The 23,844-nt window shown below is 39.2% G+C and overlaps 5 protein-coding genes and 1 pseudogene across 6 annotated transcripts; 2 read left to right on the top strand and 4 right to left on the bottom strand.

Moving 5' to 3' along the window:
* Positions 1–551: 551 nt before the first annotated feature.
* Positions 552–4,766, bottom strand: LOC126632713 (conserved oligomeric Golgi complex subunit 8-like). The gene is made up of 12 exons (XM_050303174.1): positions 4,220–4,766; positions 3,972–4,124; positions 3,723–3,871; positions 3,309–3,386; positions 3,091–3,184; positions 2,902–2,976; positions 2,506–2,802; positions 2,145–2,212; positions 2,004–2,058; positions 1,786–1,924; positions 1,205–1,389; positions 552–1,109 (listed from the first exon to the last, which is right to left on the bottom strand). The coding sequence occupies exons 1-12, from the start codon at positions 4,493–4,495 to the stop codon at positions 819–821; spliced, it is 1,860 nt and encodes a 619-aa protein (XP_050159131.1). The 5' UTR covers positions 4,496–4,766; the 3' UTR covers positions 552–818.
* Positions 4,767–5,047: 281 nt separating this feature from the next.
* LOC126632723 (leucine-rich repeat extensin-like protein 1) lies at positions 5,048–5,953 on the bottom strand. Its single transcript, XM_050303188.1, has one exon. It carries the CDS (start codon positions 5,756–5,758, stop codon positions 5,189–5,191), a length of 570 nt encoding a protein of 189 aa, XP_050159145.1. The 5' UTR covers positions 5,759–5,953; the 3' UTR covers positions 5,048–5,188.
* A 512-nt stretch (positions 5,954–6,465) lies between these two features.
* LOC126632712 (U-box domain-containing protein 52-like) lies at positions 6,466–10,102 on the bottom strand. Of its 2 annotated transcripts, none has more exons than XM_050303173.1 (8): positions 9,762–9,879; positions 9,600–9,673; positions 9,376–9,497; positions 9,087–9,299; positions 8,601–8,880; positions 7,950–8,480; positions 7,068–7,847; positions 6,466–6,849 (listed from the first exon to the last, which is right to left on the bottom strand). In XM_050303173.1, exons 1-8 carry the CDS (start codon positions 9,784–9,786, stop codon positions 6,805–6,807), a joined length of 2,070 nt encoding a protein of 689 aa, XP_050159130.1. In that variant the 5' UTR covers positions 9,787–9,879; the 3' UTR covers positions 6,466–6,804. The 2 variants fall into 2 exon arrangements, with proteins under 2 accessions (XP_050159130.1, XP_050159129.1); XM_050303172.1 differs by having other exon boundaries at positions 6,467–6,849; positions 9,766–10,102.
* A 1,462-nt stretch (positions 10,103–11,564) lies between these two features.
* LOC126632719 (peptidyl-prolyl cis-trans isomerase CYP57-like) lies at positions 11,565–14,189 on the top strand (annotated as a pseudogene).
* Positions 14,190–18,303: 4,114 nt separating this feature from the next.
* LOC126632717 (protein ALP1-like) lies at positions 18,304–20,268 on the top strand. Its single transcript, XM_050303183.1, has one exon. It carries the CDS (start codon positions 18,457–18,459, stop codon positions 20,002–20,004), a length of 1,548 nt encoding a protein of 515 aa, XP_050159140.1. The 5' UTR covers positions 18,304–18,456; the 3' UTR covers positions 20,005–20,268.
* A 925-nt stretch (positions 20,269–21,193) lies between these two features.
* LOC126632722 (RNA-binding protein 1-like) lies at positions 21,194–23,822 on the bottom strand. Its single transcript, XM_050303187.1, has 6 exons — positions 23,630–23,822; positions 23,265–23,389; positions 22,573–22,891; positions 22,385–22,446; positions 22,051–22,132; positions 21,194–21,801 (listed from the first exon to the last, which is right to left on the bottom strand). Exons 1-6 carry the CDS (start codon positions 23,670–23,672, stop codon positions 21,686–21,688), a joined length of 747 nt encoding a protein of 248 aa, XP_050159144.1. The 5' UTR covers positions 23,673–23,822; the 3' UTR covers positions 21,194–21,685.
* Positions 23,823–23,844: the final 22 nt, after the last annotated feature.

The raw sequence follows: 23,844 nt of genomic DNA on the forward strand, positions 1-23,844 counted from the left end.
CATCACAACTTCTCCAATCATCAAAACAAATTAATAGCAAATTTATGAGACTTCTTTTCTTCGACACATTTCACATCTTTTGTAAAATAGCTAAACTTAAAACACAGTAATCAAAATAGATTTTCAAAATAAATTGACAAAAGGGTTTCTAACCTTTCTTTTATTTTCATTCATTTTTCATTCGAAAGTGGTTTATGCACACAACGTTTTTCTCATGCGTAACTCTGTTTATTTCTAACATTTAAATTGAATAAATAAAAAACAATTGATAGACAAACTTGTGCGAAATTAGAAAATGGGGGTGCATAAGTCATTCATATTCTTATTGAGTCTAACTTTTTTGTTTTCAAAATTAAACAATAAGTAATTCGCAATATTTATTTATTACATAAATAAATTATTTTCAAATTAAATACCGAACGATCCTTATATTTTTCTTTTGTTTTTAGTATAAAAGAATAAATTCGTTGTCCTGACGAACTGGACTAACAATAATTTCATATGATTATATAGAAAGAAAAATGAGTGCGAAAGTGTAGCGTTATATCGGATGGTACACAAAATTAGTATGAAACTGTTATTAATTTGCTGCTGGTTTTCTACAATCAAACTGTTTCTCTTCTCTATCATATAACATCTGAAATTCCGATATAACATCTTTGAGCCAAATAATTACAACCAAAATATTAGAGCCAATATTCAAAATTATAAAACCGAAAAATAAAAAATAAAAAATGATGACCTACACAATCGAAACATGGGAGCTACAAGGAGTGTTCTATTTGCTTCACAGATCAGTGAGTCTCTTTCTCCGTTTGCTAAGTGGGGCTTTTCGGTTCCCTTTCATCAGAGTTGGTATTATCGGTTTCTTCAACAACCGGCGATACGCCATTTTCCACCGGAGGCACATCGACGTTCTCAGTTACGCTCTTTTCACTTTCATTTTCATTTCCGTCTCCATCACCAACAGGTTTCGGGGGTCCTCTTGATGGAGTGGCGACTGTCAATAGGCGGCCAATCCCGTCATATAAATTCTTTGCATCCATTATTAAAGTAGCTCCACCAGGGTAACAGCGGCCAAAGCATGTTGCACAATGTGGGAAAGTGACCTACAAATGTATTTGTAAGATATAGAGGATGTCAATGTCGTCTATAGATGCAAAAATATCAGACAATATGTAGCCCGGGTTTGTTTATATTATACCTCAATAAATGCTCGACAAAGTGAGAGGAAAAGTCCAGACTCATGTTCTTTCAGCATCCGATTTGTGTTGTACCTCAGTAAAGAATCAGAAACAGCCTGCAACCCCTTGATTAACTCTTGAGCAAGCACATGCTTCAAGCTTATTGGGGCACAGGGGCGGAGGTCATTCATCGCTGCAGAAACACCTAAAGCCACAAGAAAGAGATATATGCATAAATGCCTGAAGAAAAAAAAGCAGAAATCGACCATTCTCTGGAGTATTATGCAATCACTGGACCTACTAACACTTTATTTTTAAGAGCAACCATGAAATATATGTCCCACATTACAATTCAGTTATGCGGTTTATATAAGTAAACATGGGACCTACTTTCCTTCTTCCAAATGTCACATAGGAAGGGATAGAAAGAATATTATTTAGTAACCATATCAATGATATTAGACCATCGATCATTATTTTGTTTACTAAAGTAGGCAACTAAAAACGAACAAAGCACACAAGATGAGAATTTTGGTGGGGAAAAGGGCAATTCCTCAGTAAACATAGAAGATTTTAGCTGAGAAGCTTAAGCAACACTTACCATTAACAAAGACAGCAAGAGGTGGATGTTCCATAAGATAAGATGGTGGGGTTACATCATCCTGATTTTCATCACCATGACTATTCGATGAAAAGCCAACTACTGGTAGTGGGACCCAACGATGTGAATCCAAGACCACCTGGATTTAAGCACGATGTCAACTATCTGCATTTTTAATCATAGAAACACTGAATTCAAATCATCAATTATCCATTCACCTCAAAATTCTCAACTGCTGCGCTCATGTTTTTTGAGAATAAGTTGAGAACTGCCCTGGAAAAATAACCAAGGTCAACATTCACAATGAAGAAAACATAGGGTATATAGTAGTCAAGATAAAAGGGGAATAAGATCTGTACTCTTCAAACAGTGATGGCAGCAATCCCCGAAAATCTAGCCCAACCCAACCAAGTCCCATAGCACAATACTGTCAACAAAAAAAGTAACAAGATCAAAATAAACAAACAGAGCTTCTATTACTCTTAAATTTCAATGATATTTAAAGGAGTAGCATGACCAATTTACGACTGAAGCTTTGGTTTTTTATCATATGTAAAAAGGGGACGAGTATCATTTTAAACGAGAAGTTCAAATGAATGGTGATATATCTTGCAAATCATGGACTATTAAAGAAGCAACTGTATTCGGGCATTTATCTCCAGTTTATAGCTTGATGCCAGCATGTGCAGAACGATAATAAATATAACATTGGACGCTCACCATGCATTGATCCAAGATATTTGATAGAGATCCGCCTTCAGTTATCTTTGGAAGCAGAATTTTAAGAGTCTTAAGGTGTGAAGTAATTATATGCATAGCCCAACTGAAAAGAAGACCACCATCATAATTTTCTTCACTGCCTGATGTATCATCAGCAAATATTGCTCTATATTGGTTAACAACATCAAAAAGATGCATTCTATGACAATTTATCATCCCCTTCAGGTATTCGTAAGCATTTCTCTGGTCCAAATCCTCCAGAATTCCAGTAAGCCATGCCTCCCGACATCTCAAAAACTAAAGCACAGAAAATTAAGGTCAGATACAAGAAAGCCTAGATTTCCAGAGAGAATTACTCAATGAAAGATGTCATTTGAAACGTTACTAATTTCTTACCTGTAAACGCATTTCATATTCACTAAATACTCCTATTCTACGTAAATATCCAATAATGCGGAGACATTCAGGTAACTGCAATACACAAAGATACACCCACAATGAAAAAAATTATCAAATTCTGCAATCAATGTAATAAAAAATCATGTTGCACTGCTTGACACGTATGTTCATGGCATTACACAATACCTGAATATTTGAACGAAGTTTCTGAAGAAGCTGAGAAAGAAGAGACTGAGTGGTCTGCCTGACTTCTGCAGCCAAAGCCTGAATAACAGGCAATCTTACAGAAGAAGGAAAACAAAATAAGTCAAAGAACAAAGCAAGCCTCAGTGCATCGCCTTTCACAAAATTGAAATTGGAACGTTACTATCAACTGACAAGGAGAACAAGGAGGCAAGACTCACTTGGGGTGCATGGTCGAAAGCTTGCAAACAAATGCTTCTAAGTCAAGAGCTTCATCGTAATTTCCATTCCTCACACATCTGCGTAAGAACCAGAATGAATTAAGCATACAGGACTTATCCAATGGCATAATCAGCTGCAGTAAGAAATACAACATTCCGAAAAATCATGCTTGGCTACCATCAAACAATCCCATTCAGTTCAAATTCACTACTGATGAAACCAATTCACTAGAATGAGAACGACATTTTTCTATCCAATCGCTCGAGAAACATAAGAAAGCATTGTTTCGGGGTTTTTTGGGTTCGCAAACTAAATCCAAATCAGATTGATGGGTAATGTAGCAAGGATTTATACTACATACAGTAGTGATACAATTCAAACCAATGATTTTAAACAATATTTCAAACACATACGTATCCATAAGCTGAGGAATTTCAAGTAAGTCGAGCAATGTACTGTGATTAGCTAGCAACGTCTGGTTCAATTTCCTCTTTTCCAAAATCTGCTCCGCGGATTCAACAAACCCGGTGCACCCACTCATCAACTTCGGCGTCTCCTCCAGCTACCAAAACCCAAAATTTCAAGTCAGCTTTTAAAAAATGCATCATAGAATTCAAATTAATTAATTAATTAACCAGAAATTAGAGTTAATTAATTATTACCAGAGACGCGAGATGTTTGTCAATGGAGGACACTTCGTTTCGAATTGAGACCAATGCATCGGAAGCGGCAATGAACGCTCGGTAATTGGCCACCGCCACCTCCTGCATTTGCCGCTGTATTCGCTCCGCATCGACCCGAAGAAGCTCCGGTTCCTGAAAACCCGACCCGATAAAAAGAAACCAATTTAAGTTCGATTAACCAAACGAACGAACAATGAGAGAGGCGGGGGGGGGGGAAGAGGGAGGACCTTGTGGAGGCGATCGAGGGTGAAGGAAAGGAGCTCGGAGACGTAAGGTTGCTGGGAGGCGGAGGCCAAGGGGAGGAGGCTAGCCACCGCGGAGGAGTCGTCGGCGGCATTTTCGGACTCCATCATCTGGTGGTGGAGCTCCGAATTGAGTGGAGGTTTTCGGATCTCGGACCCTCCGGTTAGGGGTTTGGGATGTGTCGGAGGGAAATGCAGATTTGCAGATCTGCTGCTGCTGCTTTGGAGTTCGTTGCTCACTTTCGATGGGGCAGTTGTCATGTCGTTTGATTTGCCGCGATTCGGATCTGGATCCAACTATTTTCTGGGTTTATTGGGCCTCTATGGGCCCAATCTAAGAGGTGATTCTATGGTTTTTTTCCATTTTTTTCTTTTTATTTTCCAGTATTTAAAACAAATAAAAAATAAAATAAAATGCCATTTTTCAGTTTCATTTTAAAATGATACTGAGTTTCTTTTATTTTATTTCTGCTTGAGAAATTTGTAATTGTAACGATTACACATTTCTATAATGTTATCAATTCACGTGTTATAACATGAGTGGATTGATAATAACGTGACAATATAAATCACTAGAAAACTTCTCTAGTTTCTGAATAGATTTTCATATCGATTTATACATGATTATTGTATGTTTAAAGCTGGTGCGGTAACCCATTTTTTACCCTAATTTTTGGTAATTTTATACTTGATCAGGCGTTGGACATGTTATTTTTGAGTAATTTCAGGTTGCTGGGGCTGTATGCCCCTCTGCAAACACAAGTTCGGATCCTCATTTTTATTATTTAGATTATATTAACGTATCGCTCGAAGTAAAAACATGTTACAAATCACATATTAATTATCGTCGAAAGTAGTACATAAAAAGATCAAGTAACAAACAAAATCAAATACAAGTAGGAGTAGGATTGTGTATATACATCACCCAAGATTTGGTCTATGCGTCTATACTTCTCACCAAAAAGAAAACACAAGTTGAACTAACAAGATGAACAAAAAAAAGACATGAACAGAAGAAGGAGAAGAAGCCTCGGAGGCGTAAAAGTAGTAGTAAGGATGTGAACTGTTATTCGCCACTCCTGCTCCTGTTGTTGCTGTTGTTGGCACTGGACCAGCAGGAGGCATGCCGTAGAAGTACATAAACCGAGTAGGAGGAGGAGCGCCTTGCGAAGGATATGATGGGGGGCATTGTTTTGGCGGTGAGGGAGGTGGCAAAGGTGATTGTTTTGGTGGCGAGGGAGGTGGAGAAATGTAGTAATATTGAGGTGGAGAGTGGTATGCTGGTGGCGGTGATTGTAGAGGTGATGGCGGTGGACCTGAAGGCTCGAGTTGAGGAGGAGGAGGTGGTGAACATATGACTGGACATGTAGTGCAGTCACTGATACATATTAAACCAGTCTCAGGATCCACCGTTTGATCTCCATATGTGAACCTGGAAAACATGATCATCCCGAAAATCGCGGCCATCAAGGACCGGGGAATCCATTTCCCTACCATGAATCTCAAAGCTCTGGAGTTAGCCATCTGACAGAAGCATAACCTTGAAAACTGACCAAGTTGTGAGGTAGCCTTCAGAAAATTTTGTTCTTCTTATCTGCCTTTTTATACAAAAGTACGTATGGCTCCTCCCACAAGTTTTGATTTAGATGCTTCAGGAAATACGCACAAACAAAACGGGTCACAAAACAGACAATAAAGGGGCATTAAATTGTGACTTACATACGGTCTGAACATTGTCTATTTAGTGTACCTGAGTTTTTTTTTTTTTATTAGGAGTTTGTAACCGGTTTTATTTCCGCTTTTATTTGTAATATTCTTTCAATTTCATGCGAGAAGGAATCCTAAGAAAAGTTTCAATGACAATCTAATCCTCCACCTCTGGTTTCTACTTTTTTTTTTCTGATGCCTTTCTGCAAGCATAATCCACCTTTGTGTGGAACAATTACCCCCTTACAGTAGTGGTGCACTTTATGCTCCTTCTTTTAGTTATACCTTTCTTTGTAAGATGGATCCACAACCCTTTCACTAACTTTTTGCACTTCTAATTCAGCTAATGCAACTCGCAGACTTGCGCATAGCCAAGTTGGTTGAAGCAATATGTTTTCACAGCCCATTTGCGCCCAACTTTGGATCCCACGCCCCATAGTTTAGATTAGATTAGATTAGATTAGATTAGATTATTGTTCGAGTAAATAAAATTTACTGACTTCTTTTAGGCTGGAATTTTCACTTGAGTATAAAGTCTTGCAGGTTTCCTTTTGAGTCACTACACTTTAAATCTTCTCAAACTTCAACTGCAGAGGGAAGTGATCATCTTATAGTATGAACAGGCAGAACATGAACACAAAGAACAAATAACAAAGATTTTCTAATCACAAACCCACCAAAGATTTAGCTTAAACCAATCAGTGAAAGAAGCCTAAGACTATCAACCTTTTCTTTTTCCTTATATCAGTTTCCTATTATCTACAAACACTCCAGTTTCTTCAATTGTAACTAGCTTTCCGGCCTTTCGTTCCTTGCGTCATCAAGTGGTTTTGAATTCTCTTCATCTTCTTTGTACTTCTGCACTATGTTTCAACTCCACCCCCGGAGCTACTCTTATCCAGTGGCTCCTGGTTATTCAACAATGTAGCATATTTAGGTGCTAGCAGATAAAAACTACAATAGAAAAGAGGACCGCGAATTGTTAATACTTAATAGCACTCCAAAATAGTTATTCTGCACTCGTGTTTTTCTCTCTTATTTTCTTCAATTAGAAATGAGTGCAGGATTACTATTTTGAAGTGTCAATAGCCGCGTCCAAACGAGTCTATCAGTTAATGTTACTAACCTGACTACATGTAGGTGACGTTCTTGATGTGGAAGGACGCGGCGCAGAGCTTCGAGTTGGACTATAATTGAACCCAGGAGGAGTAATGTCGCCAGTCCTTCCAAAGTCTCTTAACCGGTTCAGTTCCGGCACAACAACCGTGCCAAGATCGGGCCTGTCCTTCTTCCTTAGCTCTGTGCATTGTAATGCCAAGTTAGCGAACGCTAGAGCCTCTTCGATTGGCCAGTCGGTCACTGCTGGATCAAGCATCTCTGAAAATGTTCCCTTCTCGATGGACCTCCTGACATGATGAGCAAGTCCCATGGCAGGCTTGGCTGTGATGATTTGGAGTAGTACTATCCCCAACGAGTATATATCTGATTTTGTTGTTAACATGCCAGTTTGTTGGTACTCAGGATCGATGTAACAAAATGTTCCCGCGGCTGCAGTCATGTGGTATTGTGTCACCTCGTCTGCTACAGATGGTGGAACTAAGCGTGCTAGCCCGACATCACTGATCTTGCTCACAAAGTTCCGGTCTAATAAGATGTTTGCTGGCTTTAGGTCACGGTGTACAAGGGGTTCCGGCTTTGCTTGGTGAAGGAAATGAAGCGTTATTGAAATCTCAGAAGCTATTTTGAACCGTCTCCTCCACGATATTGGGGGCGTGTTACCTCTTCTAAATAACCGGTCTTCTAAGCTGCCGTATTCCATGTATTCGTATACTAGGCATCCGTATTCGGGGCAAGCACCAAGGAGGAGAACCATGTTAGGATATCTCAGGCAGCTCAGGACCTCAACCTGCATGCCAACACAAATTATGTCTCTGATAACCATCTTGTTTTTCTGATAGTATAACGTTTATGTAATGTTCCAAATCTCAAAACTGTATCAATAACATACCTCCTGTTGGAATTGCTTCCTCCCTTGAGCAGCATCAGGTCTCAGAACCTTGATGGCAACAGGCGTGTGATCGAGTTTTCCTTTGTACACAGGTCCATATCCACCCTCACCAATTTTATTGGCTTCTGCAAATTTTTCTGTGGCTTCTTCAATTTCTTCTATGGTGTACTTCCTATACCGGACATCATTTTGTGCCAAAGCATTCAACGCCCGGATCTTCTCTTCTGCCTCTTTCTTTGCCTTCATCTCTGCCTGTCTTCTTCTCTGAGCTTCCATCTCCGCCAACTTCTGCGCCGCCTCAGCTGCTTCTATAGCTGCTTTGCACTTAGCCTTCTCCATTTCCACAATAGCAAGGGCTGTCTCTTCAGCAACCCTCACTTCATCGAACTTTCGCGCCTCCTCCTGCTTCCACTGACTAAGCTCTTTAGCCTTATTTTTTGCCGAGATTGCTTCTTTGCACGCCGAGCTGTACATGTCCATCGTTTGCTTCAATTCGAGCTTTAATCTTCTCATTTCAGCCTCCAAATCCCGCTGTAATCGATCAAACAGTTGACAGCCAGATTATTCTTTTATCTAGGCCTTGATTATAAATTTTACACTACCAAATTACTGATCAACTTTTCCTACAAGCAACCATTAAATACAACTTACTGCAGATTGTCTGGATGACTCCTTGGGAGAATTTAATGCACTAGAGAAATCGAAGCATTGGTTTGTAATATCCATTGACCCAAATAATGGCATTGACAAGTCACGTTCATCAGCATTCGAAGTGCGGCAGCTAAGCGAAGGCCGTGCTGAAGTATGGTTAGCCATGTCGAGATTAATATCCAACGAGAGATTGTTTGGAGCACTCCTTGTCCTCTCGCGCGCCGCAGGCATTTTCTCTGATCCTGGAGCTTTCCACCCTCCCCTTGATGCAGGCTGTCCTCTGCTTCCACCAAACAGCATTGCAAAAGTCACGACTTTTTAGCATAAGAGAAATTCTCTCTACATGACGTTTTGTCTTACTGGAAGACATGACACGTTGAAGAAACCTCAACCGTGTAATCAGAAGAGATCAGAGTCGAAGAAAACTGAGAAGAAGTGAGATTTTCTCAACACGTCATCCTGAAGAGAAATAATTAATGTACGTACCTAGCTCCGTTTTCAAATTCATTATGATCTGCTGGGATATAAGGTGGGAGTCCCAGAGAGGATGGATGTTTTGGTGGAGCTGCAGTATTAAGCGCAGGCCTCTTTGCAGGTCTTGCTGACAACATCTTCCCTTTCTGAATTACGTATACCGAACAGAATTCCGGTGCAAGTTTTACAAGGCTGATGGACACATCATTCCCACTTTTGAACTTCCTGTGAAAAACCACAGCATCAGAATGTAGCTTAGAGAGAGAGAGAGAGAGAGAGAGAGAGAGTGAGAGGTTTAAACCTTGTAAGAGCATTCCTTGTTGATGCACCAACTACAATACTATTGAGGTAGTTGCAGTTGATATATTCCAAAAGTGCTTTTGCAACATCACCTTCATCAAGGATAACCTCTTTCACTTGTGCCTAAAATTAAAAAACAAATCAAAACCTATTAAACCCTGTACGAGATATTATGCGTAACACATTGTAGACTACATCCCTGACAGAAATGATGTAGGTACGTACCCCTTTACGAGCGCAATATGCACGGTAAGGAATGAAAACGCTATGTCCATTATTATCACCCTCACCATCACTCTCTGCATAACTCCGAAAAGAAACAAAGAAATCACGTTGACAAGGCCAAACAATGTGTTTTGAAAACGAAGCAGAGAAAATAGAGGGTACCTACGATGGTTTTTGTGCTTGACATGGATGAGGATGATGTACGGAGTGGCGCTGGCGATTACAAGATGATCGATAGCCCACCGGACGGCATAGTTGCTGTTCTTGTTGTCCTTGTCGACGGCCACGGCGGTTGCATTGATGGGTGGAACAGCGTCGTCTGAGGAGTAATGGGAGGCCATTTTGCGAGACGCCACTAGCTCAGCACTAGCACAGACACGCACCAATGCCGCTGTCAATGGCACCACCCTCCACGTCCAAAGGTCAGGGGAAGCTTGAGACGCAAGAAAAGGGGAAAAGGGAAAGAAGAAAGGAAGAAGGTTGGGTGATTAGGGTTTTCTGTTGGTGTGGTTGTGGAACTGTAGCATGACATGTTTGGCTAAACATAGAAAATGTGACATAACTAACTTTTGATTGACTTTCAACCGTTGCTTGATTTAGGCAATTTTTTAGCTGGCCATGACCAAAACCAAAGAAAACAAAAGGACTTTTGTTCACTTAATTCGGTTTGGATTTTTCTTGAAGCTTTTTGGGCTAGTCAACAAACAATGAGAGAAATGGGACTTTGAGAGGAACGAAAATATTGTTTGTTCAACAAAATTTGTTTAAGGATTGGTAGAGAGCGAGTCTTTGCACAACGGAAATGTTGTTCTTTTATGACTGAAAGGTCACAAGTTCAAGTTATGGAAACAACCTATTTGTAAAGTAAGGGTAAGATTGCATACGATAGACGTTTCGTTCATATCTAGCAAAGCGGGAAGCCTTGTTGGCTTGAAGTGGTCTTTTATTGATAGTTGTTTGATATCCATATTGTAGAAAGGTTACGAATTACAAGTATTTGGCTTAAATGGTGGCTATGAAGATACAAACTGTGTTTACAATTTGTGACACAAATGGCTTAAGAAAACAATGAATGGTAGTATTCAATTCAAGTTAACCTCTATATTTTTTACTTTATAAGAGAATAACGACCAATTTTTAGTTTAGTGGGACCATCTTTTTAATATTGAAAGAGATCTTAAATTCGAATTTATTATGCTATTGATTAAACAAAAAGATTCTATTCAAATTTAGGATGCGCTAATATTCATTTATAAGACATTTTATAATAACCAGACCAACCCAACAAGTATTAGTCTTTGTTACTACGTGCACTTAAAATATTATGATTCTCTGCTATTTTGCTTATTCATATTTCTCAAAACTCTCTTGAATCGGTACAGTACAAGAAAAATTTATGGGAGAGTGTGTTTTGCAACGTGACAGTGTTACGAATAGAACATGAATGTGTTTTCGAAGAATATTTTGGACTTTGAAGAACCTTTAACACGTTATATTTTTCAAGTTCTTTTGATTACTTTACCACATGACATGATTAGTCGCATATAAATCTTTCTCCCACGCTAACAAGAGTCTAAAACAAATTTATTTGGGGTGAGAATTGAATTTGTCCAAAATTTTGAGCAGTTCTCAATAATTTAATTCATGACATATTGATTTCCTAATTACACATTAACACGTGAATCAGTAATAAAGTAGCATTCATTATGTTTTCCAAAAATAAAAACCTTCTAAAAGATTTAAATGTGTACAAAATACGTTACACCACATATTACTGTACAATGGAAGATACACTTAAAAAAAAAATCCTATAATTTAGATAATCACTGAAAAATTCTCTTCCAAGGCTACCACATCACCTTGCCCGCGGATTCGCGGGAGCCCAAATAGGGAAAACATTAGGAAACGACGTCGTCTCCAGCTGGTGAGTAGAAATTTAAAAACCCTTCTTCGCCAATTAACCAACCAGAATTACTGAGATAGCAACGACATTCCCAAATCCCCAGCGGACTCAAATCTCCTGCAACGCCTCAATCCGTGAGCAATGTCGTCGATATACGTTTTAGAGCCGCCGACGAAGGGCAACGTGGTGCTGCAAACAACGCACGGACCACTCGACGTGGAGCTCTGGCCCAAAGAGGCTCCGAAGGCCGTCAGGAACTTCGTGCAGCTCTGCCTTGAAGGCTACTACGACAACACCATCTTCCACCGCATTATCAAAGGCTTCCTGGTTCAGGGCGGCGACCCCACCGGCTCCGGCACAGGTAATTTCAAAAAAAAGATTGAGAATTTCTGTTCGTGAATTTGTATAGTTATCTGGGTTACTTCAGTTTGGGATTTTGAATTTGAATTGGGTATTGCGAAAAATATGGAGAATTCCGGTTCAGGCATTTGTATAGTGATTTGGGTTACTACAGTTTCGGAGAAAAGATTGAGAATTTTGGTTCAGGAATTTGTATAGTGATCTGGGTTACTTCGGATATAAGATTTTGAGCTTGAATTTTTGGGGTTTTTTTTTTTTTTTTTTTTTTTTTTGCAGGGGGTGAGAGTATTTATGGAAGTGTTTTTCCTGATGAGTTTCATTCGCGTTTGAGATTCAAGCATATGGGTTCAGTCGCTTGTGCAAATGCCGGTACACCCAATTCGAATGGGAGCCAGTTTTTCATGAACTTGGATCGGAGTGATTGGCTTGACAAGAAGCATACCATCTTCGGAAAGGTGATGATTAACTTCAATGCCGGCACCGGCAGTTTAGCTTTATGAGTATCAGTAGAAAACCAAGGAACCGAACTCACTCAGTACTTTGTTTTTTGTTTTTCAGGTAACTGGGGATTCAATATATAATCTTGTGAGGTTGGGTGAACTAGAAACTGACAAGGAGGATCGGCCGTTGGACCCGCCCCCAAGGATACTATCAGTAGAGGTAGCTAAACATGGTCTTTGAGTAAACCTTAAGCTTTCCACTTTCTATATGGTTCTGTAGTTTTGTGTTTTTTTTTTTTTTGTTGCTCATCTTTTTTATGTCCGTGTTTTAGGTATTATAGAATCCCTTTGATGACATTTTTCCAAGAGTACGTGCAAAGCATTCGACGGAATCCAAAAATAATACTGGCAACAAAGATATAAAGAAGAAAGCTGTAAAGTAAGCTTCTTCCTTGCCGGAAGAAACGCGTGCATATGCACATGTGTGAATGTTAATTTGTTTTTGCGTACAGCGCACCTGTCTGTGAAAGGAAATGTATTATGCCATGATATATGGCGTCAAAATTGTCACTACGCTTATTCAGTATCTTATGTGCATGGTTTGTTTAAAAAATACAGAAAGCTGAACTTGCTTTCGTTTGGAGAAGAAGCTGAAGAAGAGGAGAAAGAATTGGCAGCTGTAAAGACAAAAATCAAGAGCAGTCACGATGTAATGGATGATCCTCGCCTTCTGAAGGACGAAGTTCCAATTAACGAATCGGTAATTATCTGCCATCTCTTGTTGTGATGCCTTGTTTATATAAAACTGTTGAAATTTTGCTAATTCAGGTCCATATGTTGTTATGAGCATTTTGAGTGTGATTAGCAATCTACGTGTGCACATTCCGTCTTTCTCACTTAATCGGCAATTTTTAATCAAAGGACTTATCTTTGACAAATGTTTTTGTATGCAGAACTTTGATTCCAAAACAAAGCATGTACAGTTATCTGTCTCTAAAGCTCCAAGAAAGAAGAGCCCAGGTTAGACAGTTTTGATGCATCTATATACCTCAAACAAGTCCAAAGTTCTAAACGAGGCAGTTCTAGGAAAATCAAATGCCTAAGTTTCTTGTTAAGCTAGGTCAAGTTTGTTTCTCTCACATCTGTTTACCTACGTGCGGGTTGTCATTATGGTGGGTGTTTGTATAGATAACGTAATGTCGCGTGTTTAGCTTTGCCATGTGGTAGTTGATTATTGGTTTGAAATACCGCTACAGTGGTAGTTTTTTTAAATCAATAAGGCAATTTCACGTGTTTAACTTTGCCATGTGGCAGTTGGTTATTGGTTTGAAAAACCGCTACAGTGGTGGGTTTTTAAATCAGTACGTAATGTCATGTGTTTAGCTTTGCCATGCGGCAGTTGGTTATTAGTTTGAAAAACCGCCACAGTAGTGGTTTTTTAAAATTAGTAACACAATGTCACGTGTTTATCTTTAGCTATGTGGCAGTTGGTTATTGGTTTGAAAGACCGTCACATTGGTTAACGCAATGTCACGTGTTTATCTTAGCTATGTGGCAGTTGATTATTGGTTTGAAAGACCACCACATTAATCCTAGTCACTATTCTAAAAATCCTTGCCTAGCACCGCCTAGGCGCTAGGCGGTTGGCCACTGTCCCGATTAATGCCTAGACGTTTGAAAATTAAGAAATGGTGCCTAGAGCTGCTGGGGCGCCCGCCTAGACCGCCTAAGCACTCGCCTAGCCTGTCTAGACCCGCCTAGGTTGCAACTCACTTAAACAGAAAATAGATAATTTTCATTTTACATTTTATTTTTTTCAATAAATTGCAAGAGACTTGTTGAATGCTTAAATGAATACACATTATATGCATGTTCCCCATGTTTTAATTATGTTCCAATATTTCCTAATATATATGTCATTCTATTATGTAGTTTAGAATGAAATTATATATATTTTAAGTATAAACAGAGATTTATTTACATGAAATAGATTTACTTAAATCCGCCTAGTCCGCCTAAGCCCTACCTAGCCGCCTAGGCGCTAGGCTCCAACTCGCCGCTCATCTAGCCCTTAACGTCTTTTAGAACCTTGGTCCTAGTAAGTCATTTTCAACTGTTCAGGCCTTACCTTTTCAAAGGTTCTAAACGTATATGTATGATATTCAAACCTATGGGACTTGCCTTGGGCAGCAAGAATCCAAGAAATAGCTGGGATGTTTGACCAGGTCAATATTGTAAGACCCAGCAACTTACAAAAGCCAAGTCTTGTTCATTGCATATACAACAAAATAATTGTTTTTATAATATTTTGTGAGCCGAAATAATGATTTTGGTACTGTAATTTGGTAAAGTTCCATTTCGATGCCCCAAGTTTTAATTATCGCAATCGAAGTCTTTGTAGTTTACTCATTATTGTAATCGAAGGAAAATATTTTAAGGGGTGAAGTACAAAGAATTAACCTAAAAATTAGGTGATTTCAAATTAGTCCAAACTTTTTTAAATATTTTAAATAATTACTTAATTATCTAACAACCCGACATCTGGTAGGTTACGGAACCTTACCAACATTAAATAATGAGATGGACAAATATTAAAGTTGGTTTCACTAATCAATGTCTTTGGAGTTCTAATCCCTCCAATTGACCCATTTTAGTCAAGTTAAACCATAAATTTGCTTTGATAAATTTGTCAATCTGGAGATTCAAATCTCCGTCGATGCTTGAGAGTTAAAACACGCCTTGTATTTATCTGTCATCACATGCTAGTGAACCTAATAGATGTCCATTTTTTGAAAACTTTAGGTTGTATTTCGAATGTTTAAAAGGTTATGATCAATATGTTTTAAAAGGTTATGTCCATTTTTGTCAATCTATATGTTCAAGAACGTTACCCCGCATCTTTTCAATATATAGTTTGTATAAGATAAATGCTAAGAAGAATCTAAAAAATCAGACTCTGTAGACTTTTTGTTATCTCATATTTTTTACACAATATTTTATAATATTGATATAGAAATTGATTTTATATTAAAATGTGACAGAAAGTCGATAAAGAGTCTTACTTTAAGAGAATCTCCTTAACATTTCTCTTTGTATAAAAGTTGTCAAGCCATTGTCCATAAACCGAGGCAAATATTAAACTATAAAGACTAATTAAGATGGAGGCTTCTCGTGCCCTCCTGTTTTGTGTAGTCACGGTTAAGTCACGTCAAAAATTTATTTTTTTTATTTTTATAGAGATAATAAGACAAAAAGAAATAGTAATATAAAATGTTGACATAGCTTAACCGTGACTACATAAACAGGAGAGCAAGGGAAGTGGGAGGGCAGAGAATCTGCCTCCAATTAAGATAGTTAAAACTTAAAACTGCAGAGATCAAAATGAAACTTCGCTGAAACTGCAAAGACGAAGATGATTACTTTAAACAAGGAAATAAAATATGTTTTTTTTTTTTTTTTGAAAACAGAAATAAAATATGTTTAGCCAATGTTAACCGGCGTAATTACCAATCCAACTTTGGATGTTGACTGTGCACAAGAATCTTAGCACCAATTAAAAAAACCTAATTTTTAATTTTTAATTTTCTTCCTGGGTGGATGCTTTGGTCATTGCGATGATTAATGTCCATCGTTGAATTTTTGCTAGCTGGTGGGGTCCACCGTATCCAACCGTATATATCTTTGTCTACAATGTTTCAAAAAATAAGTCTTAAATAAATAAAAAACTAATAAAAAAGATTTCAAAATTTCGAGTTTTAACAACAAATTATGTTATAATTTTATTTAATGATAAGGATAAGAGAAAGAAAAAAACAAAAAACAACAAAAACCTAACTAAAGGCACATGCAAAGAACACCCAACCAATCCTTCAGTTGCATAACCCTTTGACATAATCCAAACATATTTTATTCCTCTAAAATTAAAATTTCAAATTGAAGTGAGTTCCGTTCAATTCAGAACCACATTCGGGGCGGTATGGTTGGGAGGGAGTTGGTCAGGTATGGGCGTTGACGTTAATCTTCATTATGTTTTTTTTATATTTTTTTATATTTATTTTTTATCTTTTAGCCACACATGACTTTAATGGTGTGGATGTTGATCATTGTCATGTATTTGTTTTATCTTTTTATTGCATTCTGGTGAAAGAACTTGAAAATCTGGGACAAGCATCTACCGTTAAGTTTCATAAACAGTGTAGTAAATTTCATAAACAGTGTAGTACCATTAAGTTTCATAGTATAGTCAGTTTCATAAACAGTTTGTGTGAGTAGCACGCATATCTGCGCATCAAATTTTTTTAAATATTAAAATTATGTCTTTTTCATTAAAATTTAAGTTGTTTTTGTCTTTTTGATTTAACTTTAAGAGTTTTTCATTAAAATTTAAGTTTTTTCCATTAAATAAAGTTATAGCATGATTTTTTTTATTAAAATAAACTTAGTCTATCAAAAGGAGTATAGAAGAGTTTGAAAAGCTTACACCGTTTTTTCTAATCTTTGGACAAGCAACAACTCTAGTCCAAACCAATGTTCATATTATGTTGTATTAAAGCTTAGTTTTTCTTGGAAATCATACTCATAATATTAGTATGAAAATTGACACTAAACTGTTAAGTAGCAGAGAGCTTATAAAGAGTTATATTTTGAGAGAGTCATCTTAGCATTTTTCTCGTGAAAAATGTAACAATGATAGGACATTAGGATATGAGATAAGCATTATTTTAAATATTTATTAAATGTAACGTTTTACATTCATAGTTTGATCTTTTCTCAACTTTCAATCGTTAATGCAAATGAATTCCGCAATTATCCATGCAAACCTAAATAACACAACTCGTAATGTTTTTGGGCACGTAAGTGGTCATCCTTTGCGAGTTAGCATGACTCTTCTAAAGATATGCGTAATTTGGAGAAATTTTTTTAAAATCAAATCGCATTTAAATCACACACGTCTTAATCATTTACTGCTCTAATCAATTGGTTATACCCTTTCTCCAAAGCTTGAAAATGGCGTTGGCCCACGAAATCTATGGTCCCAATTTCTCATGCCCAACATTTTTCCAAAAATTGATGAAAATTGTCAAAAGGCATGAGGTGGGGTTGGTGTTCTTTTGTTCCAACAAAGTAACATTCCAATCACTCACACACCCTTAAACCCCAGAAATTAAATATAAAATATAAAAAAGGTGGGCAATCCCAAAGTCACCGTCATAGCCGACCCACCACCGCCACCATCCCTAAACCCGCGTTCACACCTGCCAGTGCCACCTTTGTACCCGCGTTTTTTATCCACGTTTCACACAAAGGAGGATTATCTTCTCTTTTTTTTCTCTCTTTTATTTGAATTATTTCAATTAAATCATGTTAACATTTTACATAATTTTTTTATAGTATATCGATATTTTTATATTATAGAAATAAAGAATTCGGTTAAGCCACATAATATGCAACTTAATTTATTATCGAATCGTTATCTATAAGATTCGAACATAAGACCTCTTATTTCTAAGTGAGGAATACCATCAAACTGTAATATTAGGTGACAATTAAAGACTACTACTTAGTTAAGTTGGTTTCTTTGTATGAATGATGGGTATACTTTTGTAATATACGTTGATACATTTATTGCAACGATATCGACACATAGTCTACTTTTTAACACAAAACAACCATCTTTTCCACCGAAACATTAATGAGACAAATGAAGGTATATAATTTAATTCTATAAATCTTGTCTGTTTATTTTACGTCGTATTAAATACAACATGAGTTCGTAAATCCTCTGCATGTAAAAAGAGCCAGGTATTTGTGCTAACTAAACATTTACTTATGTTCATAATTATTATCAGTTGTCACAGTAACGAAAATTAATAATATTTATGCACACTGATGAAGATTCGATTAACATCGATTATCCTCGTTGATATGAGTGACTAACATGCTTATGCTGATGTGAAGTGTGAACGGCAAGTGACATATAAGTCCATATTTATACAATACTACAAAACTTCTTCCTTCCGCCCCACACTTTCTCAGTTTGTCAATCTCCGCGTTCACACTTGCATTTTTCATATTTTCAAAAAGCCACTTGGTTCTTCTTCTTCCTCCTCAATTTCCTTCTTGTTGTTGTTGTTTCTGCAAATCTGTACCTTATATGAAACTCGAGCTCCAGACAGACCCAGCAGCACACCCAACACACCCAGCAGCTGAAGGCCTCTCCACCATCTACACCTTCCTCCAGAACTCTCTCCACGGGCAAATGAATGAGAACGGAAACGGAAACGCCAGGAAACGGCGTCGTAAAGACTCCGGCGGCGGCGAGAAGAAGAAGAAGGAGCTGAAGGGCGTAGTCGCCTCCTTGTCGTTGCTAGAAGAGGAGGAGAAGCAGGACGAGCGGGAGCACGACAGGGCATCGAATGACGACGCGTCGTTTATCCAAGAGAAGCACACGGAGAGAACCAAGGCCATGCTCGATTGCTACTCCAATTTCCAGGAGTGCTCCTCGGAGGTGGAAGAATCCGAAACGATGAAGCGGAGAAAATCGAGAAGCGCCGCCGTTTCGGCGGCCGTGGTGACGGCGGCTGTGTCGACGGAAGCCGATGGAGCTGATAAAGGTAAGCCGGGAGTCGGGTCGGGTCAACATCGGCGGCTGTGGGTCAAGGACAGGTCGAAAGCGTGGTGGGACGAGTGCAACCAGCCGGATTTTCCGGAATCGGAATTCAAAAAGGCGTTTCGGATGGGGAAATCCACGTTCGATTTGATATGCGAGGAGCTTAACTCCGCCATCGCGAAGGAGGACACGACGCTGCGGTCGGCGATTCCGGTGCGGCAGAGAGTGGCGGTGTGCCTGTGGCGTCTGGCCACCGGCGACGCGCTCCGCCTCGTGTCGAAACGATTCGGCCTCGGCATCTCGACCTGCCACAAGCTCGTTCTCGAGGTCTGCTCCGCGATTCGGACGGTTCTGATGCCAAAGTATCTGCAGTGGCCGGAGGAGGGCGAGGCGAGGAAAATTAAAGATGAGTTCGAGGGTATTTCGGGAATTCCAAACGTTGCTGGGTCTATGTACACCACGCATATACCCATCATCGCACCCAAAATCAGCGTGGCTGCGTACTTCAATAAACGGCACACCGAGAGGAACCAGAAGACTTCTTACTCGATCACCGTGCAGGGTGTGGTGGACCCCAAAGGCGTTTTTACCGACGTGTGCATCGGATGGCCAGGATCAATGCCGGATGATCAGGTGCTGGAGAAATCGGCGTTGAATCAGAGGGCTAACAATGGTCTGCTGAAGAACGTGTGGATTGTTGGGGGTGCTGGGTACCCTCTGATGGACTGGGTGCTGGTGCCGTATACCCAGCAGAACCTAACGTGGACCCAGCACGCTTTCAACGAGAAGATTGGGGAGATTCAGAATGTCGCCAGAGACGCGTTTGCTAGGTTGAAGGGGAGGTGGCTTTGCTTGCAGAAGAGGACGGAAGTGAAGCTGCAGGACTTGCCGGTGGTTCTCGGGGCGTGCTGTGTTTTGCACAACATTTGTGAGTTGAGGAATGAGGAGATGGATCCCGAGCTCCGGTTCGAGCTCATCGACGACGATATGGTCCCGGAGGTCGCTCTGAGGTCGACGAGCTCGATGAAGGCCCGGGATGCCATTGCTCATAATTTATTGCACCACGGCCTCGCGGGTACAAGTTTTCTTTAGGTAACTCTTCTCAGCTCGTTATATGCACAAATCACAGTCTGACACGTACTCGTTACATGTACAAGTCATTAACAAATCACAATCTGACACGTACATGTAAGGAGGCGGGTATTTTTCTTTCCCCCCTTATTTGTAATTTGTGTGGAGGGGCTCTTTGTAAAAGATATACATCAAGATCACAGAAAACACGTTGTTGTAACATGAGATTTCACTCCAATTGCCAATTAAGAGATTAATGAAGTTGCATGGCAAATTATTTATTAATTATTTTGGATGTTTTTCTTCCCTATTTTTCTGGAACAAAATCCTCTCCGGATCATTTCCATCTGGATCCTTCGGACCAAATAACCTCAGTCGTGCACGTAAAATTGTGCAGCTAAGATCACTCTTGCTCTTTAACTCTCTCACTCTCTCTTTCTCCTCAACGTTCTTGCCTTCTTCTCGATCGACGAAGCAGAACCGCAAACAGAAAGAGAAGAAAATCGGAGGGTTTGAAGGTCGGGGAAACATGCAGTTTGAATTGGGGTGGGAGGTGGAGGGGGGGAGGTGAGTGATGGGAGAGAGATCCGCGGGATCCGGATGAAAGCGGATCCGAAGAACATCTGTTCCCTTCTTTTCTATCCAACAGGATCCTCTTCGGATCTTTTTGATGAGGATTTTGAGAATCTATAAATCGTGTTCGTTCATTGTACATCGTTTATTCAATTTTTGTCAAGTAATGTATTTAATTTTAAATAAAAATATTTAAAATAATTTTTAATCACACGATATATAAAACAGATAAGATTGACGGATGTTCAAATCCTTACTATCCTTACTAAGAGAGTACAGAAATGCACCATGACCTCCATTTCGTGGCTCGAGAAAGGGCATAATCCGTTCAGTGCTTGGATGATCTCTCTCGCGTAGATTGTCTGAGCACGTTATTCGGACAACACCTTTCACACCATAGGACACTTTATACTTTAAGTACCACCCAACCGCCCGACCTCGCATTGATCTTGTCGTGTGAATATTGCCTTTAATAAGATATTCTTACCAAAGTTTATCTCGTGTCTCATACATGGGAGAATCTTGGGTGCCTACAAGATATTCCGTCTCAACTTTGATTGTATGCAAGATTCTCTCCTGCTTCGCACCAAATTTGTAATGGTCTAATTAGTTTATGCATTGAGCTTGTAGTAGTCTATTTAGTTTAAGAATCTTTAATATCAAGTCGTTATCATCACTGAAAACAGTTCCCCAAAGTAGGAGGCATATTCCATGCCTAACACTTACCTTTGAAACAGTTTATGTCCCAATGACTTCACTGAAAACGTCACAATATACAAATAGTAAGTTGAGACCTACCGTAAACATCACGAAACAGGCTCCAGCAAGCCGCATCTTCCGGCATTCCTGTGTCGTCGTCGTAAACTTGCGGTGGCTTCACTGTCCATAAGCCCTTCCCTGTCATCAACCAAATGATGCAACAATTCCATTGAATGGGTTTTCCATTTTAAAACTACAACCAAAAGAAGCGATTCTAAATCAGCGGATGCCAAGTCAAGATTTAATGCCCGAAGTCTAGGGTATAATCAGCGTAATGCATGGACTCTGGAGCTGCTTGTGCACATTACTCGTTTCTGTAACATCCATGCACCGAGACAACTCAGACAGATTTCGTATCAGCCATTTTTTGTCACCGTGGGATTCGAATTCTATGTTCATTGCCGTCATCTGGTAGACTGAATGGAAAATGTGCAAAATGGATCTTCAATGCAGGGGACTCGGGTTTCTTGTTATCAAACTTGTAACCTGCACGCATCCATGTTGCAGACGTTGATAAGCGATGAGTTTACTCAAATTACTAGATTCAATGAAGCTTTATCAATTAACTATTTATGTCAAATGGGATTCTAAACCGTAAAAAGTTATTTTTCCCCGAAGAAAAAAAATTGGTTAGAGTATTACACCGATTGCCATATGGTATATTTGATAACTGGAACATGGATTTCACATATATGGCAGACATGGATAGATCAGAGTTAATTGCTCATATAATACCTTGAAGAGCTTCCATAGCAGTCAGAGCACACTTCGGATCAGCAAACTCCACAAAGCACAGAACCATAGCCTTATCGCCACTCTGCAGTTCATGTAAAGGTCTAGTAAACATAGAGACGAGCTCAAACAAAAGAAAAGTACGAGGACGTTAATAGAAATAGAAACCAATAACTATGTGCCCCTCAAGGAAAAAAATGGTTGCTAGATCACAAGCCTGTCTGCTATGCTAAACTAAAGGGTAAAACACCAATTACAGTATAAGTTACCGCATAATCTTAGCGAAACTATAATGAAGTCTGTGAAGATTAAGAAGTAGGAAGATAAGAAGACTTACACGTCTAGGCTCCTTGTGAACGACTCTGATATCTTTAAAGCCAACAAATGGACGAAATATATCTTCGTTGCAAGTCAAGGTTTTTAAATGACAGAACAAAGCAATAGAATAAGCATATTTCAGCCACAATCATATCCATTTCCATAAGCTCTGAATCCAGGGTTAGGAACTTAGGAGTAAAAGGATACGGCTTACTTCTCTTCGGGTACAGTCAGTGGGAAGTCCATCGACAAACAAAACGTTTGATTCCCCTTTCACAGGAAGACCATCGGCATTTCTTGAAGAGCCAGTTGGCCTTTCTAAACTTATGTCAGCAGGAACATTTGGACTAATGCTTACCACAGCAACATCCTGTCTCTGGCTTATCAAACTCGGAACTTCTAAAAGAGATGAATAACCGTTTGTGCTGGCTCCTGCTGTTACACCAAGAACTGGCTCATGACGAAACCGAAGACCTCCGGCATCATCTACAGCATATACCCCAGTACCAGTAGTCATTGATCTTATCTGCAAGCAGATCAAATACCACAATCCCTTCACAATAATTCATATACATTAACAAAATGAACATTATCATATACTTGGGGCTTGTCTGGGACTGTTTCCGGAAGGGCTAAAATCGCTTTCTGACAACCAAAACCGCTTCTGAATGCCTTTGGCAGATTAAACTTAAAATCATTTATGGGTCATTAAGCACTTCTACTGAAAGTTCATTTCCAATAAGCACTTGGATTTTGATAAAATTTCGACCTGTTTCCAATAAAAGCACTTATAGGCTTCTAGCAAAAGTGCTTATGAGCACAAGTGATACCTACCGAAGCAGTCACAAACAGGCCCTTATAGTAACTAAGTTAGTGTCGAACAAATTCTTAGTTCTTACATCTCCCTGCAGAAAATCGGAAGCATAACTCCGCTGCGTATCGGTAGAGGGAATCGTAGGATTGAATAGCAATGGGGGTGTTTCCGACGACAAGTAGCCGGGAAAGCTTGGCCTTGCAACACTGTCTGTCACAATACAATATAATCCACCCATCAATCATTCATCAATTTCTCTAATCTTGTATTAAACAGCAAAACAATCTAATTAAGTAAGACACAAACTTTCCAATCAAACCATGCATTAGAAAGCATTGAATTGATGAAGTAATGAATAGCTTGTTTGGATGCTGAGAAAATGCGAGAAAGTGCGCAGGAAAATTGAGAATTTGGGGGTTGTGGAATTAGGTTTAGGTCAAAACAGAGAACCTCTTTCGGGCGAGGTGAAGTATATACGGTAGGGATCGCCCATGTCTTCTTCCACCGCCTGTTTCAGCTGATGAGATCCACAACCTCCGGTTCTTCAGCAGTGAAAGCACCCTTTGGGTTTGGTTTGTTGTACTACTCGCAGACTTGCAGTACCGAATTGGCGCATTCAAGGTCGAAACGCCGTAGTTTTGGATTTGGATCGAATAACTTAGGGA

This window comes from Malus sylvestris, chromosome 8, assembly GCF_916048215.2.
Source record: "Malus sylvestris chromosome 8, drMalSylv7.2, whole genome shotgun sequence".
Classification (NCBI taxonomy): Eukaryota; Viridiplantae; Streptophyta; class Magnoliopsida; order Rosales; family Rosaceae; genus Malus; species Malus sylvestris.

Excerpts from the sequence above, each read along its gene's own strand:
- LOC126632713 (XM_050303174.1), bottom strand. The coding sequence starts at position 4,495 with ATGACAACTGCCCCATCGAAAGTGAGCAACGAACTCCAAAGCAGCAGC. Across the intron at positions 4,125-4,219 it reads CCCTCGATCGCCTCCACAAG|GAACCGGAGCTTCTTCGGGT; the intron begins GTCCTCCCTCTT and ends TCGGGTTTTCAG. Across the intron at positions 2,213-2,505 it reads ATATCTTGGATCAATGCATG|TATTGTGCTATGGGACTTGG; the intron begins GTGAGCGTCCAA and ends TTTTGTTGACAG.
- LOC126632723 (XM_050303188.1), bottom strand. The coding sequence starts at position 5,758 with ATGGCTAACTCCAGAGCTTTGAGATTCATGGTAGGGAAATGGATTCCC.
- LOC126632712 (XM_050303172.1), bottom strand. The coding sequence starts at position 9,940 with ATGGCCTCCCATTACTCCTCAGACGACGCTGTTCCACCCATCAATGCA. Across the intron at positions 9,674-9,765 it reads TGTCAAGCACAAAAACCATC|AGAGTGATGGTGAGGGTGAT; the intron begins GTAGGTACCCTC and ends GGAGTTATGCAG. Across the intron at positions 6,850-7,067 it reads CGTCACCTACATGTAGTCAG|GAGCCACTGGATAAGAGTAG; the intron begins GTTAGTAACATT and ends TTGAATAACCAG.
- LOC126632717 (XM_050303183.1), top strand. The coding sequence starts at position 18,457 with ATGAAACTCGAGCTCCAGACAGACCCAGCAGCACACCCAACACACCCA.
- LOC126632722 (XM_050303187.1), bottom strand. The coding sequence starts at position 23,672 with ATGGGCGATCCCTACCGTATATACTTCACCTCGCCCGAAAGAG. Across the intron at positions 23,390-23,629 it reads CTTCACCTCGCCCGAAAGAG|ACAGTGTTGCAAGGCCAAGC; the intron begins GTTCTCTGTTTT and ends GTATTGTGACAG. Across the intron at positions 22,447-22,572 it reads TACCCGAAGAGAAGTAAGCC|ATATATTTCGTCCATTTGTT; the intron begins GTATCCTTTTAC and ends CTTGCAACGAAG.